This window comes from Plectropomus leopardus, chromosome 2 (assembly GCF_026936395.1).
Source record: "Plectropomus leopardus strain MGB_pleo_1.0 chromosome 2, ASM2693639v1, whole genome shotgun sequence".
NCBI lineage: Eukaryota > Metazoa > Chordata > Actinopteri > Perciformes > Serranidae > Plectropomus > Plectropomus leopardus.
The window spans coordinates 13205938-13229093 of record NC_142177.1 but is presented as its reverse complement, the minus strand read 5'-3'; the positions used below and the strand labels follow the sequence as shown (position 1 = coordinate 13229093).

Below are 23156 nucleotides of genomic sequence, written 5' to 3'. Positions count from 1 at the left end.
GGGTCCAGCTGAGCAATGCTCACTAAAATCTCAAGAGGGTCTCACTCATATGAATATCACTCACCAAACCACCCACAGAGAGGAGCTCCAGTCAGGGGGAAATGTCTCATGCTTTTTACCGTCTTTGTTTTCAGAAGAAGTTTATCCAGGCGTAAGAGTTTGTCATTTTAGCCAGAGTGTTAACAAAAAGAGGGTTAAATCTCAAATGATGTTGAAGTAATGTTATGATAATAAGTCACTGATATTTTTGTTTAAGGTTGAATTTCAAGAAAGTACTGATTTAAAGTCAGGCTACAGAGAAGTGGACATGCTTCAATGATTTTGTGGTATCATCAAAAAAAATATGAAAGTCTACATCAGACAATTTTTTTAAATGAAACTTACACACAAGGATATTGAAGGTCCTAACCCTGTACAGTGACTTCCCAGAACTGTGTCATATTACAAGTGACCTCAGGTTTATCATTAGCTTTGAGAAATACAGTAGAACCCAAACTTGAATGGCTGGAGTAAGTCTAAAGCAGCTGTGATGCATTACTATTCTACAGCCTGCCTCGAAGGTATTCTGTTCTCCATTTCCTAATCTATTGTGACAGATGTGCACAATCAGAAAAAGGAAGCATTCTTTTCTACTGAGGACATGCAATGTCTATAAGAGATACAAAGCCTTAGCATAGGTTCACTAACGTATTTCACAGACACTGAAATTGGACAAAGCCCCCTTGTCTCAGAGTACACAATACTGAAGTTTTAGCCAACAGTGAATGCAAAAACTAAACTGAGTTGTACAATCAAAGTTGAATGATTTACTGAATTATTCATTGAATAGTGAAACAGCTTTATGACCTTTGTTCCCAGTGTGTTGCTCACATAAGCATCCGTTAGCCAAGCAGTCAGTACAGTCCCAGTGTTAACCAGTGTGAGGTCTTTGAAGCTGCAGCGCTTGTGTTTACCCTGGGCCGCTCTCTGGTCTCACAGGCCATCAAGCTAAATGAGGAGGGGAGGGGGGCAAAAACAGACTCCTTTGTGGGGCTGGAAGATTGACACAGCAGGGTACTGTGAACTGATCGCATGAAAAGCACGCCTGCTGTGGTTAGCGACTAAGACCTGTTCAGATAGGCCAGATACACCAACACAACCCGCACACAGACACACCAACACAACCCGCACACAGACACACCAACACAACCCGCACACAGACACACCAACACAACCCGCACACAGACACACCAGCACGACCCACACACACACATAACTTGTTTGCTGCAGAGCCTGCATGTGTTAAGAGACCTGCTGCAGAGCCATGTATACACCTCTACTCTGTACTGGTAATGTCAAAGCAGTCTAGTATATTTTTAGCTGGTTTACTCTTGTTTAAAAAACCTGCATGCATGTGCTAATTTTTGGTAGGAAAGGGGTATCTGATAATCCCCTGACTTCTCATGAACATCATCATGAAGTTCACATTTTTGTTATGTAGTGAAATGTATTGGATGTACTGTCATCAAGTTTTGCACATAAATCCAATAAATAGGATATAAAAAAAATATTACAACCAAGCAAATATAAAAAAAGAAACAAAATGTTTCATTTAGTGCCATGAAATTATAATACCAGATACTAATGATCTGGGTTATGAACAAACACCTGCAATGACAGTGAGTTTCAGTCAGCCTTATCTGTACTTTGCGTGTCTTGGTAATAAGAAAAAATGTGAGCTTGCTTACACACCAAGATGGTGAACATGGTCAATATTATACCGTGTCAGCGAAATGCTGCCACTGTGTTCATGTTAGCATGCTGACCTGTTGATGTTAGCACTCAAGGCCTCCTCAGTACAGCCTCACAGAGCTGCTACAGTTCGTTAAAAGAGCCCTGTCCCAGCATATTACCATAAAGTAATTGTTAGATTCATATAAAAATTTACAACCAACTGACAAGCAAAGCCAAGAAGTCATTTCACTGTAGCTTCAATATTGCACAATCAAATCTAGGGTGCAGTTTTTGCAGTGCTCAGCACTGCATTAAAATGCTTGGCTGTTTTACTAATCTATGTTGACAGCATTCACATCCCAAAACATCACCACCTCACATTCATGCCATAGGGCTGTTCAACAAAAATGCTATAAACATATATACATGCAGTAAACAGAGGCACCTAGTGTGCCTCTTGACAGAGAATAATGTCATTCCACGCACTTGCATCTTTAAATGGGACTATGCATTTCTTTGGTCTGCTTTGCTTCTTCTTGTCACTTTGAATAAGATCAGACGCTGACCTTGGTCTGCTACAAATATACCAGTTTAAATGAAGCATATCCTGGCCAGACATGAAACAAGTTGTCCAAACTCATGTAGACTTAATCATCTCCAGATAAGTTGAAAAGCTTTTGATTATGCTCAACCAAAATACCCCTCTCAATCCCCTATAGATGGCAGTTTTTAATTTACCTCAAAGCCTTTTTGTTAAGTGGATGGAATTATTTGAAATGTTTAGATTCTTGTGAGTTTGAACTTGTGCTGCATGTTTTAGTTTAATTCTGATACAGGTAGGCCCGGTAATACTTCACTGATCCAAGAAGTGCACTCATGCAGAGAGGCATATCATTTTTTTTTTTTTTTGTTCCTGGAAACCCAAAAACTCTTTGAGGGGATTCCAAAGGAGCACAGTGAGGGGTAAAAGGCCAAGGAAAATATTAGTCCTGTCATTTTGCATTTGCAGAGCATTTGTTCTTGACACATCTGGGCCGTGTGAACCTTCTTCAAATAAATCAGTTTTATTTGAGAGACACTTACAGCTGCAATTTAGGGTTCACATTAGACACTCAGGTTACTAATTTTCACACACATTTGACCCAAACATACACAGCACAACAAGAGATATTAAAGGCCTTTCAATTAAGATTTAAACCACATTTGATAGTATTTATTAACTGTGATGGCAGGATTTCAGATGGGGGCCGCTGTTTTAATTATATGAGACAAGACATACTGCAATGGAAGATTTATTTGTCCTAAATTAAATGTTTCATGATTAATGTGCTTTAGTTGAAAGGTCAATGCAATTCTCATTTGAGAATAATGTGCAGATTACACCACCCCTTTATTTCTGCACTGACACTAATGTTCTGTTCAGCCTTTGTCATATGTTGCTGCTGTTTCCTTGTGATAATTTGCCGTTGTTGTATTTTTTTAAATTTGATGTCTGCATTTTAGAGTTTGTTTAAGGCCCTGTGCCTCATGAAAACTTGGTAAAATTAACCCAAACGTACACTATAAGATGGAAAAATCACAAAAAAGTAAACCTAATGCTTTTAAACATTTTTTTACGTTTTGCTGCTGCTGACACTCTTGAGATGTGTCCTGGACAAAACTTATGCCAGAGTCTTACGAGCTATATACAGAATAATTATTGCACATACCTCACCAATCATGACCTCTTGTTGTCTTCCAGAACCCAGAATCTCTGGACTCGTCCATCCAGGGTGCCCTCTCGGCCCTCTTCCCTCCTTTCGAGGCCACAGCACCCATCGTCCTCAGCCAGTTGTTTCGCACCATAGAGGAGCGTTACCACGGTGATGCGTTACAGTGTCTGCTGGACTTCCTTATCCCCTCTAAGCACCTGCTGGAGAGTGTCCAACAGGCAGCATGCGTGAGTATCAATACACATCAGTGGGTACATCAGCAGCATCAGCTCTATGAGAGCATTTTGCAGTAAAACAGACATTATGTGGGGTGAAGTCATTTCATGTGTGACACTAGAGATTAACAATGAAACCACCTGAAACTCTGAATATTACTTTCAAGGTTACTTTCAGAACCTGTTATTGTTCTCAGCTATATTTCTTAAAATCAGAATATTTTGGAAATTTGGACCTTCAAACACATTAAGACCCCTACCTCATTCCAGTGCCAGGTAAAATGAGATAAAAGATATCATGTTAAACATCTTTTGAGTGACACAAATGACAGAAATAGCTATAATATGACAGTTTGGCACACAATAGCATAAGTCATGGCTTTATGGCACTTGGGAGCTTGAAAACACGCTAGTTTTACCACACAAAAATGTCCCATTTTATCTGACTATATTACGTGCTCACATACAACTCTTTTGCATGAAAGTCAAGTATATTACGAAAGTGAAACATTTCATAAAAGCATCCTGCAACCGTTTTTTTAGCTGCAATATTATTACCAAAAACAGAAAATCACCATGCTACATGACTTTCCTGGCCAGCTCTGGGACCAGTGATTTTTTGACTCTTTGCTCTGCCCATCCTATCTTTGACTGATAAAACAAAATTGCTGCTAATATGTAAAGACCCAAAGATGTCAAACCTTATTTTCCCCATTTTCACAAATTACCTGACTTCACCTTAGATACTTTTACATTCAGTGTGACTTACCCTTACGAGATACCACTGTCTACGATGTCCATCGCAAATAAATGTCCATATATTTGCTTTAGAAATCACAGAGGGAAAACAAACGCTCCGTATTACTACAGAACTCGCCGAATTACGTAAGAATCGTCGCATTTTTAAGTTTCCGTCAGTATCAGAGTAATCCAGTTTGTTGTCTCTACATCCATCAGTACATTGTAAAAGAAAGAAAAGAAAAAAGAACAGCTAATACTGAAGTCGGCTTACTTTAGTAGTGCTAATTTATCAAATGTAATCAAATATACGTTTTTAAAAAAGGAATTCACGCTGGTTTCGCCATGAATGTATTATAGGAAAGTCGGCTGGTGCCCACAGTCAGCATTCCGACATCACACTTCCTGTTTACACTCCCCCAAACCCCCAAATTTATGGGAGCTGTAGTTCCAACACGTGGCCCATGCTCATCTCCAAAATAGGTATAAGACAATAGTAGCATAATTGGAGTAGCATATGCTACAATACATTAGGAATAACCTTTTCAGTGTTGCACTAACTGGATTTTTTTTCATTATTAGGGCTTAGGATGTCCCTTTTACATTGTCCTTATATAGCTGGAGCACAGACATTCTCGATCCATTTATTTACAGTTCAGAGTGGAGGGTTAGGGAGTCTATGCATCCCATAAACAGGTTTGTGTAAAAACATGATACATTTAAAAGCTATAGTTTTGCTTGTAAATACTGTGTTGTAGACTACAAAATATATATACACACAGAAATATATAAGTGACGTAAATCTGCTCTTCACATGCTGTATGTATGACTTGAAATCATCAATGTTTCAAATTATATTGATTGCAAATTTAACTTAACAGTATGCTACAAAAAAAATATTTGAAAACACAAGGTCAGAAAAGTGCATAGAAATGTAAAAAAAATATATAATTATAAAGAGTGCAAATTAAATCAGCATTACACTGAAAACTATTTTCTTTTTAGGCTGGATACTCTGATGTGGTTTTCCGCTGTGAGGGCTGGCCTCTGTGTCTCCATGACAAAACCGTCATCCAGTTAGCACCCGTTAACCCTTTGCTGCTGCGCCCTGGAGACTTCTATCTTCAGGTTGAACCTTTCGGGGACCAAGCAGCTCGCATTGTCCTCAAAAGTCTTCTGGAGGAGGGTTGTCGAGAGGTGGAGGAGACCCCCGTCCCTGAGACCTCCTACCCCTGCATCTTCACTGAGGAATGGCTGCAGGACATCAATGAAGGACGCCAGGGAACCCCTCTGTCACGTTGCTTGCTTTGCACAGATCAAGGAGTAATTAAGTTGCCTTGGGCTACAATTGCCATCCCAGAGTTTTTAGACAAACCTAAGATCATGCCAACTTACCGGGAAGCTCCCCCTGAGCCAAAACAGATCTCAGTTCCCTCCCATTTCAATTCCTCCACCCTCCCAATGGAAGCCATTTTTCTTTCTTCAAAAGACCGAATGCCAGCATCTTTGCGACCTGCGGACTGTTCTTCCAAACTTGTCAAAATGGATCATGATAGACGAACCCCCAAGTCATGCTCCAGACCTTTAATCAAACCTGTTGGTTGGGTTTCTCCGAACACCTGGGACAGCCGTAACTATCGAGAGATAGAGGGCGATTATGTAGACCTGGTAGATATCGCCAAAGGGAAGGAGTTTGTGGATAAACAGAGAGGCAGTCATCCAAATCCACCCAATCCAGTTTTGTTCAAACCTGTCAGACCACCGCCACCTGTGCCTCTTGGGAATAGCGTTCCCTGTGGACGCACCCTTCAGTATCCAGAGGAGCCTTGTACACCGTGCAGCCAGAGACGGCTGGGGCATGAGCTCACTGATCAAGACTTGAAGTGTAGATACAGAGACTCATATGTGGCAGCACTGAGAAACCCAGTTGCCTTTGAAAGGGGGAGTGTGGACCTTCTGGCTGCGCTGGAGGAGGTCGGCGTTTGTGAAGAGGGTGAACTAAGATCCAGGGGTGCATTTGAAGCTCAAAGAGGCGAACTCACAAACTTTTGTGTCCACTGTAACAAACCCACGATAAGTAAGGAGCTCTGCCAATACAGACACTGCTGTGAACCGACACCGGAAAACTTTGTGCCTCACCTCAAGGACCTTCCCACAAGTTCTGATTCAGAAAACCTCATGAAGGAATCACCCAAGATTTTGATATCAACCCCTGGCTTGAGCCACAGTCACAAAGTTCACATGAAACTTATATCCCACCAGTCACAACATAATGCAAGTGTGCATCCAGAATCAGATGGTGATGTTAAACCACATCAGAAGGTGGAGGTCGTGAAACCATCAGGAAAACACAAAGTTAAGGTTAGGTCTCTGTCCACCGTGTCAGAGACTTCTAAAGGAAGTCCACTTCTCTATAAACTCAACAACAGGAGCCACAGCGATATCTGCCCTGAAACAATCACCAGCATAATGCAGTGTAAAAAAGGTGAACTGTTGGATCAGGTGACTCTGAAGCTGGAAAGACTCAAGCCCCCTAAAAAAGGTAAACAGAGTAGGCAAGTCAGAGGTACATTTTGTATTTTTAACCTAGATCCCATTTTACCATGTTTTTGTCACAGTGACTAATGGTGGCAACCATTTTTGAAACTGCAGAATTAAAAAAGACTGATGGAGTCGGCAGCTGTGAAACAGGCTGTAATGTAATCACTTAGGGCATTTGTGCAACATTAATTTATGTCCACAAAAAATTTTTTTTTTTTTTGCCACTGACAGGCTGAGTGTCACAGTGTCTGACAACTTATAAAAAGGATCCAAACAGAGACAGTCCTTTTTCTTTAACCAGAAACCACCAGAAAATTGCTATCGCAACCTGACCAGACTCATAAATAAACGGTAATTTTAGCGTTTACAGATCCAGCATACTTTCACATCTAACTGGATGTCTATTTCAACCAAGCCAGATTTGTTGATTGTCCAAATATTGGAAAGGCGAATCAAGATGGCCTTTGTCAACTTTATATTGTCTCTGTCGACCTTGAATAAGGTGTGATTTACAGTGATAAAAGTGTTTATTTAAATGGAGTCTGGTGTGTTTGGCAATTGCAGTTTTTAGGGCTGTTTCTGGTTAAACAAAAATGATCTTACTCTTAATTAAAAAGGGATTGCACTGTAAGGATCCTTTCCTTAATGTTATCAGATACATAGTGTAATAATCTGCCACTGGCAAAAACAAGCACTTGTAATGAATGCCCTGAGTGGTAACATTACAGCCTGTTTCACAGTTCCGCTCAATACTGGATTCAAGTTTCAGAAATTATTGTTCTCATTAGACACAAAACATGGGAAAATGAAGTCTGTGTTGAAAAATAACAGTTACCCTTTAATGCTGAATGTTCAAACGACTTTTCTGATACAATCTTCATTTCCTTTTCCTCTGTCTCACATGCAAAGTTTGTACACTGTTATTACTGCACATACAGCTGTTTATTATGATCCGTTGCTCAACGCTGAAAGGGCAACTGAACATTAACACCAAACAGACTGATTGAAACTCGACCGTGACCTCGTGTGCTTGAGGGAATGTGCTACAAAGAGATCATAGAAGCTCTTCAGAAAGAGAGTTCAAAGGGTCAAAGCTCAGTCTTGAGTATGATCTTCTCCCACTGCTGTCTGGGGTCTACGGCAGCACGGCTACATTCACGTTATTCCCATTACCGAGGGAGTGAACGGAAATAGCATGCTGCACCCTGATGAAAGGAGGGGCCTGAACCCATTGGGGAGAAAGAAAGTGCAGAGCATTCCTCTAATGTATAGAGACAGAATAACATGCAAGAAGGAGCTTTCTGTGTCCCACTGCACCCGCTGGCGTGCACCCTCATGCCCTCAGAAGGGCATGTTGAGATCTTGACTGGAGACATGCTTGTCATGGACTATTAAAGCAGCAAAGAGAGAGAGCACAGGCAAGGCTTTGTTGGCCCTAAGGAGAGGCCAATTAGGATGTCTAAAATCAAAGCCAGGCTTAGTAGCCAGGCCACTGCAGTGTTTTGTTACACAGACCATGTCCAATGTTTAAAGGCTGACTGTACACAGCTGTGCAACTGCATCCACGCTGATAGAGGACTATTAAGATTAATGGATGAAGAGCTAGATTATTACTGTTTGTATAAAAAGTCAAAGGTTAATGGACAGAACAGAAAATTCACAAGAGTTGATTTATAGAAAATATTAATGATGTCTTAGAAGAGCATCCTCAAGAGATGCAGTGTGATGGATTTCACAAAATCAATGTAATGAGAAACAAAATACACACACACTGTATTTTTCTTGCAGTGCTCCATTTCTACTTTGATTTATTTGGGTTTTTTGCTCTTTCTATGAGAAGACAATTATGTTTGTGTTTACTGTCATGCAGACTCACAGTCAAGTAGGGGTGAGACTCCCTCCACTGCAGATGGACCAGACGCCAAACTCCATAACTCAAAGATAGAAAAGCCATCTTCTGCACAAGTTCAATTACCCTCTGCAAGTTCTGACACTCCTCAGCCACCACAGACCAAGGAATCAAGTTTGAAAAGCATCAGTGGTCTACTGGAACTGGGCATTATTACTTTGCCAGGTACTTCTAACATTCATTTTTAAGCATTTAAATGATATGATTCCTATATCTACAAGAGGCAATGTTAAATTGTACTGTCATGGCATTTTTCATTAAAATTGACTTTTAATTAGTCACAATTTGCATCTTTAAAAGAAAAATAAAATGCATCTATAGTCTTTATCTTTTCTCTCTGTCTTGTTAACCCTCAGGCAGCAGGGACAGGACAGGCAGGGCAGTGGTGGAGGTCCATGGAGGCAGAGATGAGTGGATGTCCCCTCTTGTTACAGCCCAGAATGTCTGTGAATTATTACTCTACTTACACTCCATACCAAGGTATTAAAAAAACAAGGAATTGATCATCATAAGGACATCCTCACTGATGCATGCAACTGTGTCCTGCTCCACTAACATTCTCTAACCTTTGTCTCCTTACTGTTGACCCATGCAAACTCTACCTCTCTGGCTGCTATTTTGCTGTGGCTGTTTGTCTCTCTGCTTGTGTATTCTACACCTGTTCTGTTTGTTGTATTGCCTGACATTGTTGTCTGCGAGCCACCTGCTCGATGCTTGCATGCTTGGCTGCATGGCATTGTCTATTGTCACACATAATATTTGTTGTGATTGTGTTTAAGTAGTGGGTGTTTTAGAAATGTTTGGCATGTTTTAACATTTTTTTAGCATTTTCCCCCCTCCCTCAAGAAAGTATTTCTTTTGCCATGCAACTATTGTGGTGCCTTTTGCATTACTGTGCCCAAGGACTCATCGTGTAATGATACGCCTTTGATCTCTATCATCAAAAAAGACCAAATATCTGTAAATAAGTGGCTCATTGATGGCTGGGGGACAGCTCTTAGGTTTATGAGGCAGCTCCTGTGTCTGCTTGTATGCAATAAGAAGTCTGACCACAAGAGGACAGCAGACACCATTGCAATATCTCCAGTGTCCAGCACAAGCTTTGAATAAATGATGTATACTCTTACATTCACACTAACTGATCCTTTATGGGTCATCTCTTTATATAGTAATAGTTTTACAAGCAATAAAACAATACATTTTATGCAGAACTTTATGAACTGAAAGACTGTGTCATGTGTAGTAGCTACAGATCAGCTGTCAGTTACATTGACCTGTGCTGACCCTCTGCCAAATGAGTGTCCCCCACAAAGTCTACGAGCGAGCACTTTAACAGTGTTATTTGTTTGCACTGGGTTTAATGGAGTCTTTGAAGTGCAAAGAGCCATTTCACCAGATAGCTTGGCCTTCCTCTGTCCCCACCAGAGAGCCATACCACAACAGTCTCTGGCCAGGCTGGCTGCCAACTGTCTGGTATGCAGCGCCTCGCTAGAATTAGCAGCCATGTCTGATGTAGGCTCGCACAACAGTAACCCAAGAAGAGGCCATTAAGAGGGGTGTGTGAAGGCGTCAAAGTGTGGAATAGGATGTGTGAAGATATGTGTGTGTGTGTGTGGGTGTGGATGTCAGGGCAAGATTGAAAGATAAATACAGATTTGAGAAGTGGGATAAGTAAATAAGTCTAAAAACCTTTTATATCACAAAGACTACTGTGAAGATTGGGTAATGTTTGAATGTGCCCTAACATGATTCAATGTTTTGGTAGGAAAGAAGTGCGGGAGCTAGGAATGACTTTGGTCATCAATGCCAGGAAGAAGCCTCCTTCACTTCACCTCTACAAAGCTCTACTGATGGCGCAGGTAAAGCAGAAAAACAAACAAAAAAAACCTGCATGCACAAGTCTGAATCATCAATGCGTGCATTCACCTTAAAAAACACTAACACCATGTCATCCAACACTGGCAGATGAAGAAATTGTCACATTCCTGGTTTCACACAGATGAGGAAACTCATGTCAGGATTAGTCATCGTGTGCCTGAGAACGTGAAACACACCCTGGGTGACATTAGTTCAATCAAGGTTGTGCAACTTTAAGATTTGTTAGTAGTAAAGAATTGCACTAGGGGGCGCAATCCTCCCTTTTTTAAATCAGGTTTGCATTAAAATATGTCCAAATATACTATAATTCTCACTGTAAGCTTTTTGTTAATAGTGGAAAGATGAATGATAGAGTACACTTGTTTTGCTGTGATTATCATCCATCTCATATCTGAATTATCAGAACATCTGGTGCTACTTATGCTGAATCAAAACACATCACAGTCTGTCGTGATTTTTTACCTTTAAAGGATAACTTTGACCATTTTCAACCTGAACCCTATTTTGCCATGTTTGTGTCTAGTGGGAGCAACATGTGCACTACTGTATACTAATGTACTGACTGCTGTGAAACGGCCTGCAGTGTAACTAATTGGAGTACCATAAATGTAAGCCCACCAAAAGAGCTTGGTTTTGTCACTGACAGGCTCAGACTGTCATTGACAAAAGTGTGTCAACATCAGAAATAAATACAGAAATACAGAAATTCCTCAGCGAAAACAAAGATACTCCTCAAGTAAAAAATAATTAAAAGCTAAAGATAATCCTACTACACTGAACCAGAAACTGAAACGGTTTGGAAAACCATGGTACTTTTAGTTAAAGGATCTGAATACTTCTTCCACCACTGATCCCTTTCACTCAGTACTGGACCAGTTTTAAAAGTGGTTCTTCCCACCGCTCACAAACACAAAAAATGAGAAAATAGGATGAAAAATATCTAAGTTAACAACAACCTTTACCTTGATTATCTGCTGCAGGAGCAAGCTCTCCATGCTGTCCATAGTATTGTGATGCTGATGGATAAAGACACGTGTCCTCGACCTGAAAAACAGCCAGGGTTACAGGTCAGACGTGAAAACAACTTCCATGTTTTCCTTTGTTTTTTGATTCGACACTAGAGATGAGTGCTCCTTCATGCCTAACCTTGCCTTTATGTTTGTATATAAGATGGACATGGTGACCTCTATGAAAGCCCTCAACAAGACAGTTGAATCTTCCCAGCTGACCTCTGACCATGGAGGGACATTTACTTACAGTCATGCCGACTGGCTGCAGTTCCATCAGGTACTGACTATTCGCTCTCAGCTGTGATATAACATCCCACAATCATGTTGATAAACTGTGGAGTTTTCCATAGATTCAGAGGAGACTGCTGTTTAACCATAGTCTGCCCACTGGGGATGATTCGTTATCCACAAGGCCACACCAAACATTCATCATCTCTGTTGTTCTTTAACACCACGTTTAGCGTTGATCTTTGAGTGGAGGAAGCATGAGGTAACAAGGGGAAAGTCCAATCTAGGTGATTAATTATATTGTTCATTATAGTTTAAATTGCAGATGGATAAGAAGGGCCGGATATTTTATATTGGTCATGCAACACTGATCAGTATAACCCTGGCTCCATAGCCAGGACCTGATTGTATTTATAATTTAAGTATATAGATCATATAAAATATATGACTACAAATGAAATAAACATATTTTAGGATGTGTTAGGTTGCAGCATAATCTAAAACATTTTGTCTTTTTTTGCACATTATTAACCTTTTGAAACCTGGAGTGACATCACTTTTTCATGGTGCTTTCTTACCCGTTTAACAAGTATATAAACCTCTGGACCCTGAGCAAATTTGTGCAATTTCTTTCAAAAAGATGGGAAAAAGGCAATGAGTGACTCAGCAGTATTGTTTTACAGATTGCATGAAATTAGTAGTTTTAGAAAATTGTTTTTGAAAAGCTAGGGAAAATGTCAAGGGGAAAAAAAGCAAACGAAAAACTGTATTCATATCTATCCTAATTACATATTTAAAATTTTGTCACAGAATTTTTTTTATGTATACTGATTTGTGCTAATCTTTAAGCACCTTTTCCAGTTAATTTCCCTTTCTCTTTCTTTTTTTCAACTTTTTAACTTCTTTAAACTAATTTTCTGGAAATTTTCTTGTACTTTTACCTAATTTCTGTGTCATTTATTCTAAAGTTGCTCATTACCTTCGACCCATGTTTTTTGAAAGAAATCAAAGGGTCAAATGTATGACTCCACTTCACTGATGTTCATTACATTTACCATTAATTAGCTTACATTACCAGATGTTGTTACAAATTCTGCACCACAAAAATAGTACTTTATTTCCACAAAAAAATATCTGGGTTGAATTATGAATGGTCATCAGAAGAGGATGATGGGAGGGAAATCCTTGAAACTTTACTGGAAACCTCCTGTCGTGCTTAAATAACATCAGCCAATGACATAACGTACTGTCTGAACAAATGTTAACTCATCAGAATACTGTCGACAGACTCTAATTTCACTGATTGCACAATAAATGGAAACATACAGATAAATGTTCACGATACAGAGTAGCTGGCCTGCAGTAACGTGTAGACATACACAAAGTAGCTAGACAGCAGGAATGTTTATGTGCCGCTTGGCAGCAGTCCCAATCCAGCCGCGAAACTATCCCTATTATGCATTCATGTGGCGTCAGAATACTCAAGAAAAAAAGAGTTCCATATTGCAATAATTCACGTTACCAGCAACTGAAGCGGGGACAACAACCATGACATTTTTCAAAAGAAATTGGTACAAATATTGCCGAGTCAAAAGTAGATTTTTTGTTGATGGTAAAAAAGGTTTAATTAATTTACATATTGCATGTCATTTTTTTGTAATATGGCATTGGTTGTAACTGTTAGTTGCTGTCCATGCAGAGTAACCAGTTAGCATTAGTCCGGTAAAGCAGTATTTTAGTAGTTTTAAGGGATTTTCTGGTGCTGCAATAAATCTGAGACAAAAGCATGTTGTTATATAAAGCTTCAATAAAGATACATGGTTTGTTTTTTTAAATGCTCTAAGCAATAAAATGCAACAAATCTGTTGTTTCAACTTTGTGCTCGTTAACGCATCAAAGAAGAAGAATGACTTCCTAACTCAGGAAGTGGGACCATCCAAAGAGCACATAAATTCAGCATTAATGTGGTGGCAGCGCCAAATAAATAATAAACAAACAAACAAATTACTGTTAACTCGTAAATGTTGCTTGCAGGACTGTTGTAAAAGCAATGCCACACTCAAGGTTGTGCTGCTGTATTGAATATAAGCACGGCTCAATAAAAAAGCACTCCATCTCATGTTATAATTATCAACAAAAATGTTCCAGTGACCCCCCTCCCAAAACCAAAATAAATCTGAGGGGTCAAAAGGTGATTTACTGAATAGGGATGCTTACAAAAGATAATGTTTTTTAATGACTTTTTTTCTTATCTTTGCATTTTGTTTGTGAATTTATGGATGGATTTTTCACCTTCAGGTTCCTAAAAATAAAACAATCTGAGAAAGAAAAAATATTTTAATGGGCTACCACTTGTGGACATGTGCAGTTCAAAAGAAGTTGTAAAGCAGAAGCACTGATACAGGCTAGAAGATGAAAAGTTTTGATGAACTGCTTTATGCAGCCTACTACAGTAATGTTGTTTGGGAAGTTTCAGCAGGATGCCATTGTTCAGTAGCTCTTAAGATTTTTTTCAGCCATAGTTAACTGCACACTGAGGTAAGTCTTCTCTTTGTAGCTAATAAGCAGCCTGTGGTCTTAAAGTCTTACATTTTATTCTTTTCAGAGACTGGTTTCCTTCATGGCTGACCTGCAAGGAGCAGACAGCTTGCTGCAGAAGGCCATCAAGAAAGTGGATGGCAGCAAAAAGATAGACACCGCCCAGGTAAAAATATACATGTCCACGGTGTGACGTCATGTCGTGTACAGAACACTTTGGACCAGATCAAACATGCTGACTTTGCTTTTGATGTGGCTGCTACAGGAAGTGCAGCAATGCATTGAGGAACAGAGGGCCTCAATGAAAGAAGTGCTCGAGGATACTCGACTGGTAACTCTGCAGAGAGAAGGAGGGGCCGCACTGGCCAGAATGAGGAGGGAGGAGTTCAGATTCCCTCAGTCTGAAGACTACAGGTATCTGATAGAATATATAGTTCTCCTTTAGTCAGTACTCTGAGAGACGTACTGCATATCACAGCAGCATCGCTCAGTGTTTTAACCTAAATGTACCTGCATCGTCTTGTATCTTTTCAACCAGTTTTGAATCAAAACAATGTGGGTAGTATGTGTAGATGAAGTTTGGTGAATTTCCCTTCATCTAACCAGTGCTCCTTCTCCCTTTTTGTAGGCTTTCACGCTGTTACTCGAACAGGCTGAACATTAACATTTTTGTAATGCCTGCCACTCGTATCACCAACAGCGCAGACAAAGAGCATACAGTATTCATAATGACATGCTAAACACAAGCCCATTTCAACACAGAATTAGTTGGGTGGAGGAATGCTGGGAGTTACATTACATTCAGTCAAGTGCAAGTTTGTCCATGCCCACACTGTCTTGAGAACAGGTCAAATTAGGCATCATATGTGGAAAGAGCTTAGTTAGTTAACCATAGGTATGCACGGGTTTTACAATTTTACATACAAATTATACGATTATTGATTAAACCACCCTGCATGACCAGTGACAACATTAATGGGACTTGCTCTTTCATGTTTCAGTATAAACAATCAATACTAAATAATAATTTAACACCATCAGTGGCCACTCTGCGTAATGACTATTTTTACTTTTGGTACTTTAAGTACATATCTCTAATAATATTTACGTACTTTAAGTCAAAGGTATACTCTGCAAGATTGTGGGTTTGTAAACACACTCGCCGGTGAAAGTGGAGGTAAAAGACAACCCTAGATTTAATTTCGTTTGCATTTTTTTGCGGTGCTGTGCCTTTTTGGGGGCCTGCTGATTACAGTCTGACAACTGGTAACTAACTTTAATAAAGACCAAAACTAATCTGAGCACTGTGGCATCACATGCCCATAAACATTGTTCGATTAACGTGTTACTTATATCAAATATTTAGCTTTTTGGCAAAAACTGGCATTTAAATGCCACAGGGGACCCTTTTTAAAAGTGAAATTATCCCCATTATACATTTGAAAATACAAATGATGCTAGCACTGCCACTGAAGCCGACTTTGACTTCTCTCAGGCTTTTTTAATGTTTGCTTCCTTCTCATTGCAGAGATGCTCTGGAGTCAGTGACGAGTCTGTATAACCAAGTGGAGGAGAAGCTCCACACTCTGGTGATGAGATCAAATGAGTCACTGCAGCACCTGGAGTTCCTCTTCAGGCTCAGAGAGATGGAGGCCAAAATTAGCACGGTACTACCACTTCTTCAGTCTGTTCAGCATATTAAAATCTACAGTATGGGTTAAAACAGCTAAAAATTCTTTAACGTGGTGTTGATCACTGGCAGATTAAAGTTGGTCTCCTTTTGTATATTTTCTTTAAGATCCCCAAAAAGTTAAATTTTCACTTTTTTTTTAGTATGAAGCAGGTATAGGTGCTGTATAAATACTGTGAAAGTATCAAAACGCTCGATTCACAGAGAAATGCACAAAGCCAAAAAACACTGCCTTTAAACCAGCCTTCAGGACTTCCGTTTAATTGTGTTGTTACAGATATACTATATAAAGGTATTAAGTGTCATTACAGTGCTGCTACAGTCGTTTATGGCTGCAATGGTGAGAGCTGGATGATGAATAGTTGGAAAGACTGACCAATCAGAGAAGTCAGGACTTTTCGGGAGGGGGCTTAAAAAGACAGGCGCTAAAACGGACCATTTCTGACAGTGGCTGAACACAGATATATTCAGACAGACAGTATGAGGAAAATAACTTCCTTTTTTTAACATTTAAGCATGTAAATAGAAATAATAGAAACCTCCAATACAAGTATGAACCCGAAAATAAGCATAATATGTTCCTCAAAAGGAACTGTCACTGTTCCTCAAAAATAAAATATGTGATATTTTACTCAGTTTGCCCAGCTATAAACTAACATTGCATAATTGTACATTACGTCTTGCAGGCTGGGATGTGGTTCAGTTCAGAAGGCGAAGAGAGACTAAAGGACTCTTACACAACAGATGAGACCCTGGTGTGCACTGAAAAGGCCTTGCAACACTTTGATGATTTTCTCACTGAGTCTAAGGTATTACAACAATTAAACAAAAGAGATTCAAGAAATAAGAACAGCTGACATTATCTGGCTGTCTGATTTCTCTACGCATACCAGTAGTTTTTTTATTTTCCTGACAATGAAAATATTTAAATTGCTGTGCTGTTAACTGTAAATAGTGAATTAGGAACTTCCTTAGAAGAGGGGAGGAAACGCAAATTCCACTTGACATCTTATCATTTGTTACAGGAGAAACAACGGTACGCCTTGACGCTAGTGACGGAGGCAGAGGAAGTTGTTGGCATGAGTGATTCCAGTCCTGCAACAGATGTTTTTCTCACTATGGTCAGCACTTTCAAATCCAATATGGATGATTTTATGTTGCGGGCAGAACAGAGGCACAAAGAACTGGACACACTGGTTCATATGTACCGCTTCTGTGAACAGGTTTGTGTAATTCTTGCCTGCTTTTTCACCCATCTGACATTTCAATTTTGAGTCTCTCTCTCTTCATTTGCCCTTTGTCCATATATTTCTGACTGATTTGTGTTAACCTTCAAATCTAAAATCCCCTTTTCTTTCTCTCTCTCTAGGCATCTGCCCTGGCCAAGGAATGCAGTCATTTTTTGGAGCAGGTAGAGCAGGGGTGTTACTCAGCTCAGACCCTAAGCACACTCCAGATGTATGAAGAAAGATTAGGTGGCGAATTCTCCACCCCGCACCTCCAGGCTGTGAAAGCTAAGGCCTGTGTGGTGCAAAGAGGGGCCTTGGGGGTGATGAGAGTGTGGAATGCAGCCTGGGTCCAGTGCCAAGAAGTAAGGCAGCGTCTTGAGGAGATGCAAAAAAAGGAGAAAAGCACAGATAAGAACCAGATCCAGCATACCACATCTGCAAAGTCTCAAGGGAAGGATGGAGGACTGGAGAAGGAGGAGAAGGGGAGCGAGGTGGGGGAGGATGAATGCTCCCTGACCCAGCAGCTGACCTCTCAAAAAGAGGTAGTCAATATCTCAGAAAGTGAAAGAGAAACTGCTGCATGCTTCAACCAACAATTAAAAACTGACTCAAAAATGAGCAAGAAAGGACAATCACAAGCGCAGAATGTACCTGAAGCAGCAGTTAAAAATGAGAAACTGGCTCCAGTTTTTGCACAAAAATCTGACTGTCATCCAGAAGTCAAACGGAGGCTAAGAGAACACCACAGCGAGGCAGATCTGAGAAGCGCAGACTCAGTCAAAGGGGGGGATAATTTTTCACCGCACCAACCTTTGGGTCGGTCCCTAAGCGAGGGCTCTTGTGTGAGCTCTCATTTGGTGAGCATCTCTGACTTTTCACCTTTGAATGTAAGACACAAACACTGTCAGGGCAAAACACAGCCACTGGAACAAAATCTGCAGCTCATCCAAAATATGCCCATTTCCCATAACGAGAGTATATGCTCTGGAAACTTGAGCTGCGAGTCAAAAAGAGACAGTAATGAAGAAGAGGGTGGGGGATGTACAGTCTCACACCAGAGCCCTAAAGAGTCAAGGACCCCGGAGACATTACTCACGGCAGCAGAAGACAATGGCAGCAATGTTTTGTAAGTAACACCCCCCTCCCTCTGCTGTAATTTAAAGCTCGGTGAGATGCTGTCCAGGACATTACAGCAAACTACATACGTTATAGTCATGAATGCTGCAGTTGTTCTCAAGTTAAACAATACTGTCATACTGACAAATAAATAACTGAGTATGATCCCGAGCACACCCGGGTTTAGTTATGAGCTTTAAGTTTTAACATTTTCCATTTCCTATATGTGTAACAGGAAACTGCGGCGGATCATGGAGGAGCTGCTGTCCACAGAGAGGGAGTATGTGAAGGCTCTAGGTTACGTTCGAGAGCACTACTTCCCTGAGCTAGAGAGGTCTGACGTCCCTCAGGACCTCAGGGGCCAGAGGGGGAGCATCTTCGGCAACTTAGAAAAGCTCCACGACTTCCACCGACATTTTTTCCTGAATGAGTTGGAGACCTGCCTGAATGAACCTTTCAGAGTGGGACGCTGCTTCCTACGACACGTAGGTGTATTATTGACAGCGCATTGAAAGCTGTGTGTGAATTATGGTTTGCAAGTGGGGTGCACCTGAGTTATTGTTCTTTCCATGGTTTTGCCAGATGTCTAATGTCTGTCCAATGTCAAGTCGCAGTCCATGGTTTCCTGTTTTGAACCAAAACTGTGATAATTAAGTATAATCGATTGCTGACAAAAGCCCTTCCAGATGTGTCCTGACGGCAGACTGATGCTATGTCTTCAGCTTCCAAGGATTCAAATGCTTTAGTGTTGATATCACTGACCACATTGATTTGAAATAAGGAGTACCTAGCTCACACAACTGTGAACTGCTGTGGTCTGTTGCTTAATATGCATTTCACATTGTGGTACTTGCATTTTTATTGTTGCTGAAAACAATGATGCCTTATGGTCTTTTTTAAAATTCCTTTTCTTTTAGAGAGAGAGCTTTGCCTTGTATGCCCTTTACAGCAAGAACAAACCGCAGTCTGATAGTCTTCTCATCAATCACGGACAGGCTTTCTTCAAGGTGAGGACTGCTGCCAGCCTCCTTTTGCTCTTCATTCTCTCGTTTCTCTTCCTAAAACCACATCACGATTTTCTTAAATGAGAGTATATTTTAGCAAGATCACAGGCTATGTGGGCAGCTCTATGAGGCTGTACTTAAAAAAAAGCGAATAAAAAGTAATGACCAAATAAAGATGCAAAGTGCATCTCTATACACTAGTTTATTCTTAGATGCCCTCCCATTCACTCAAAAAATTACTTTTACTTATGTTTATGTCCCCAAAAATGCCTAACCTTGACTTTATTGACTACAAAATTTGTCACTTGAGAGGTGTTTTTACAGTTTTTACTGAAGGTGGTGATGTCTGTGCATTTCCATAAAATCTGAGTTTTAAGCTTACTTTAAAATTAGTGTCTCTCTTCATACAACAGCAAAAGCAATTGAAACTGGGGGATAAAATGGACCTGTGGTCATACCTTTTGAAGCCCGTTCAGCGGATCAGTAAGTACAGCTTGCTGCTCCAGGACATGGTGAGGGAATGCGGTGCAGGACAAACCCGAGAGATGGCTGAGATCAAGGCCGCCCTGGAGGTCATCCACTTCCAACTCCGCCACGGCAACAACCTGCTGGCCATGGACGCCATCCATCAGTGTGATGTAAGACAGTTTGTTTCTTTTATCTTTTGTGTAATTTTGTACACTGAAATATCAAGTAAGATTACTAGAAGGGAGGATTTCATATCTTTTATACAGGACATACAAGTGCGGGTGGTGTGCAGATATCTATCCTATGATAAGAATGACTTATCTCATCCAGCATTGGGCAACGCTATTAGAAGAGCAGAGAAACAGGTTCAGGCAAGACCAGGGCATTTTTCCATAAGGGATGATGTGTACAGTGTGGGTGAGGAGTGTTCTTCAGAGCATTGTGATGAATATTTGTGCAGTACAGCTGATTAATGTGGGGTGGGAACAAATGAAATGGATGAAAAGTATATGGAAAAAATAATAGTTTAATCATCTTTTCCATGGAATGTAAAGGGAGTTTTTTTGTGTGAGTGGGATGATGCTCTGGAGCAATAATATCTGGAGGGCAGAGATAAAGGAAACAGAGCTGGATTCATAGGAATTTTGTTAGTTAGATGAACCTTATTGTCTCTGTTACATTGGAAGAGGTAATAAAAAAAAAAATCACATTATTTTGTATTTCTGTTCAGGGTAATTATGTGATTCAATTAACCAAATCTGCCATTATGTTCAATTTTTTCAAGCCTGTATGTTTGTAATATACTCTCTTCTTTCTGGTGCATTCTTGCTGACTACAGTATGTGACCCCAAGACTTGCCTTTTGTGTGCTGCAGGTTAATCTGAAGGAGCAGGGGCAGCTGATACGTCAGGATGAGTTCTGGGTCACATTCAGGAAGAAGAAATGTTTACGTCACATTTTTCTCTTTCAAGAACTCATCCTTTTCAGCAAAACCAGGAAGACAGACATAGGAAATGAAACATATGTCTACAAACAGTCATTCAAGGTATGCATAATTGCTATGTCAACCAATTTCATGTGAATTTCAAGTGTAGTCTTGTGTACGGAAAGTGCCAGTAAATTAAGCAATCAACGCAATCAAAAATCTAAGCATTGCTACCACTTCCTCTTCAGTAAAGGGTTACTCCCTACAGAGGTTACTTAAGCAGAAACAATTACTCTAATCCTGCAATAAGTTTATTCATCAAAACACACATCAGTCTGGTCTTTTTTTTTTCTGAATTCAAGGTAACGCGGGTTGAGTAACTGATATACATATGGCTTATGTGGGCGCCATATTTAGAACATATTCATGTTCTAAAAGTCTTTATTATTATTATTACTATTATTACTTGAAATGCACTGTTGCCGTATCTATAGTCAATAGAAATGAATATACAATCAGTGGACAAAAAAGGTTTTTCAGAGCTAAGACTGAACAAAAACATTGTAAAAAGAATCTTATATCACAAATCGAATCTCTCAGCCTTGGTCTGATTTGGAATCTTTCAGTCTATTTCTTTCCATTTTCAAGAGATAAAAGAGCCACAACACAACTACAAACATCCAGAGTAGTAGAGATAAGATAAGATAGGTAGTTTTAAAGAAAAAGTTAATGAATTTGTAGTACTTTTACTTCATTTTGTATTATAGTAGCAAGAGAGTATATATTAGACTAACACCTATCTGAGAAGAAAACCTAGTAACACCAGGGACAGGCTTTGAGCTGCGGTCTTATTGCAAACCTTAAACCACCATCTTACACAATCTTTATTTAAATTTAGACATCAGATGTAGGGATGACCCAGAACAGCGGTGACAGCGGCCTGTGTTTTGAGATCTGGTTCAGGAAAAGAAAAACCCAGGACACATACACACTTCAAGCAGTCAGCCGGGAGGTGAAGGAGGCTTGGACCAAGGACCTGGAACGAATCTTGTGGGAGCAGGCGGTACACAACCGAGGTACCGCACGCAAATAAACACACACTGGTGACGCTCTGATTACAGACTGATTACAAGCTTTTTCCTCAAGCGACATCACAGCTAAGGTTGTAAGGTTAAAGAAATGACACCATGCCAATATATATACTGTACATAACATCATCACATGGTAATGTTGGAAGTTAATGTGATAAGAGTATGGTATGTTTATAGATATATTAAAATTTGCACTGCTTATGTGTACCTGCATCTTTTTTGACATTTCATATTATTTTTTAATTGTCAGTGTGTTTTTACTTGTATGTGCTTGTGTCTTTTCTTAAGGTTGAAATATTGTACACTAATGGTATCTTGTGTGTTTTTTAGAGGTCCGCATGCAGGAGAGAGTTTTCATGGGTATTGGAAACAAGCCTTTCATGGACATCCAGCCCAGTGATGCAGCTATCAATGACAGAGCTGTCAACTACGTATTAATGGGAAGAGGTAATCAAATACTGCCAAAAAAAACAGTTCTACTCACTTTTCTATGACTTTTTGACATCCCAGTTTATCACACTTCCTTTGATCAAACTTATTCTCACTTGGTCTTTGCAGAGAACAGGGTGCTGTCCTCTTTGGGATCAGGTAGTCCACAGGACAGGCTTCCTGGGGGTCGGCCAAAATCTCTTGGTTCAGGAAGCAGTTCATCTTCCTCCTCTTCTTCTGGAAGAGGTTCCCTGTCCCCTGTGGGATACCTGTGTGGGCCAAAGCGGAGAGTGGTTTCAGGAGGCCCTGGAGGATATGTATCGCCTCCTGGAGGTCTGGAGGAGGATGACCTGGACCATGAGAGTGGGAGTCACAATTTATTGTGTGAGTTTACTGTGTACAACTAAGCTGATGTTCTCTTAACTCAAATATGAACAGAATGTTGCTTATGATTTATTGCAAATGGACTAGAGAATTAGATGCAATGGTACACACATGAACCTCCCAGTGCCATGATGAGTGTTATTGATGGAAATTTCGAAAACAATATGGCCAATTTGTTTATTCATTATTTGTCAGGCAATTTAAACTGTTCTCTTGTTGTTTTTTGTCAAGATCATGTGTTGAAATATACAACTCCAGTTCAAAATTGAAAATATTTATTGCCTTTTTGTTGATGAATTAATAAATTTCTTTAAAGCTACATAAACAAAAGCATAAAA

The 23156-nt window shown here is 40.0% G+C and overlaps 2 protein-coding genes and 1 long non-coding RNA gene across 3 annotated transcripts in view; 1 reads left to right on the top strand and 2 right to left on the bottom strand.

Moving 5' to 3' along the window:
* dlgap4b (discs, large (Drosophila) homolog-associated protein 4b) overlaps positions 1–3537 on the bottom strand; it is a 187022-nt gene extending 183485 nt beyond the window's left edge. Inside the window, exon 1 of the mRNA XM_088085642.1 lies at positions 3423–3537. The gene's annotated coding sequence lies outside the window, so the exon portion shown is untranslated. The remainder of the gene's footprint in view (positions 1–3422) is intronic.
* Positions 1–23156, top strand: part of quob (quattro b) — a 34368-nt gene that overhangs the window by 9524 nt on the left and 1688 nt on the right. The window contains exons 2-21 of the mRNA XM_042501439.2: positions 3455–3652; positions 5384–6920; positions 8790–8993; positions 9185–9308; positions 10594–10687; positions 11687–11773; positions 11877–11993; positions 14550–14648; positions 14748–14896; positions 16011–16149; positions 16859–16981; positions 17198–17395; positions 17542–18527; positions 18753–19002; positions 19435–19524; positions 19935–20159; positions 20864–21034; positions 21813–21990; positions 22336–22452; positions 22564–22818. Of these exons, the coding sequence (XP_042357373.2) occupies positions 3455–3652; positions 5384–6920; positions 8790–8993; positions 9185–9308; positions 10594–10687; positions 11687–11773; positions 11877–11993; positions 14550–14648; positions 14748–14896; positions 16011–16149; positions 16859–16981; positions 17198–17395; positions 17542–18527; positions 18753–19002; positions 19435–19524; positions 19935–20159; positions 20864–21034; positions 21813–21990; positions 22336–22452; positions 22564–22818 (5341 nt within the window). The remainder of the gene's footprint in view (positions 1–3454; positions 3653–5383; positions 6921–8789; positions 8994–9184; positions 9309–10593; positions 10688–11686; positions 11774–11876; positions 11994–14549; positions 14649–14747; positions 14897–16010; positions 16150–16858; positions 16982–17197; positions 17396–17541; positions 18528–18752; positions 19003–19434; positions 19525–19934; positions 20160–20863; positions 21035–21812; positions 21991–22335; positions 22453–22563; positions 22819–23156) is intronic.
* On the bottom strand, positions 8984–22619 carry LOC148190160 (uncharacterized). The gene is made up of 4 exons (XR_015778188.1): positions 22490–22619; positions 19980–20126; positions 11669–11750; positions 8984–9272 (listed from the first exon to the last, which is right to left on the bottom strand). It is a non-coding gene; the product is annotated as an uncharacterized LOC148190160 (long non-coding RNA).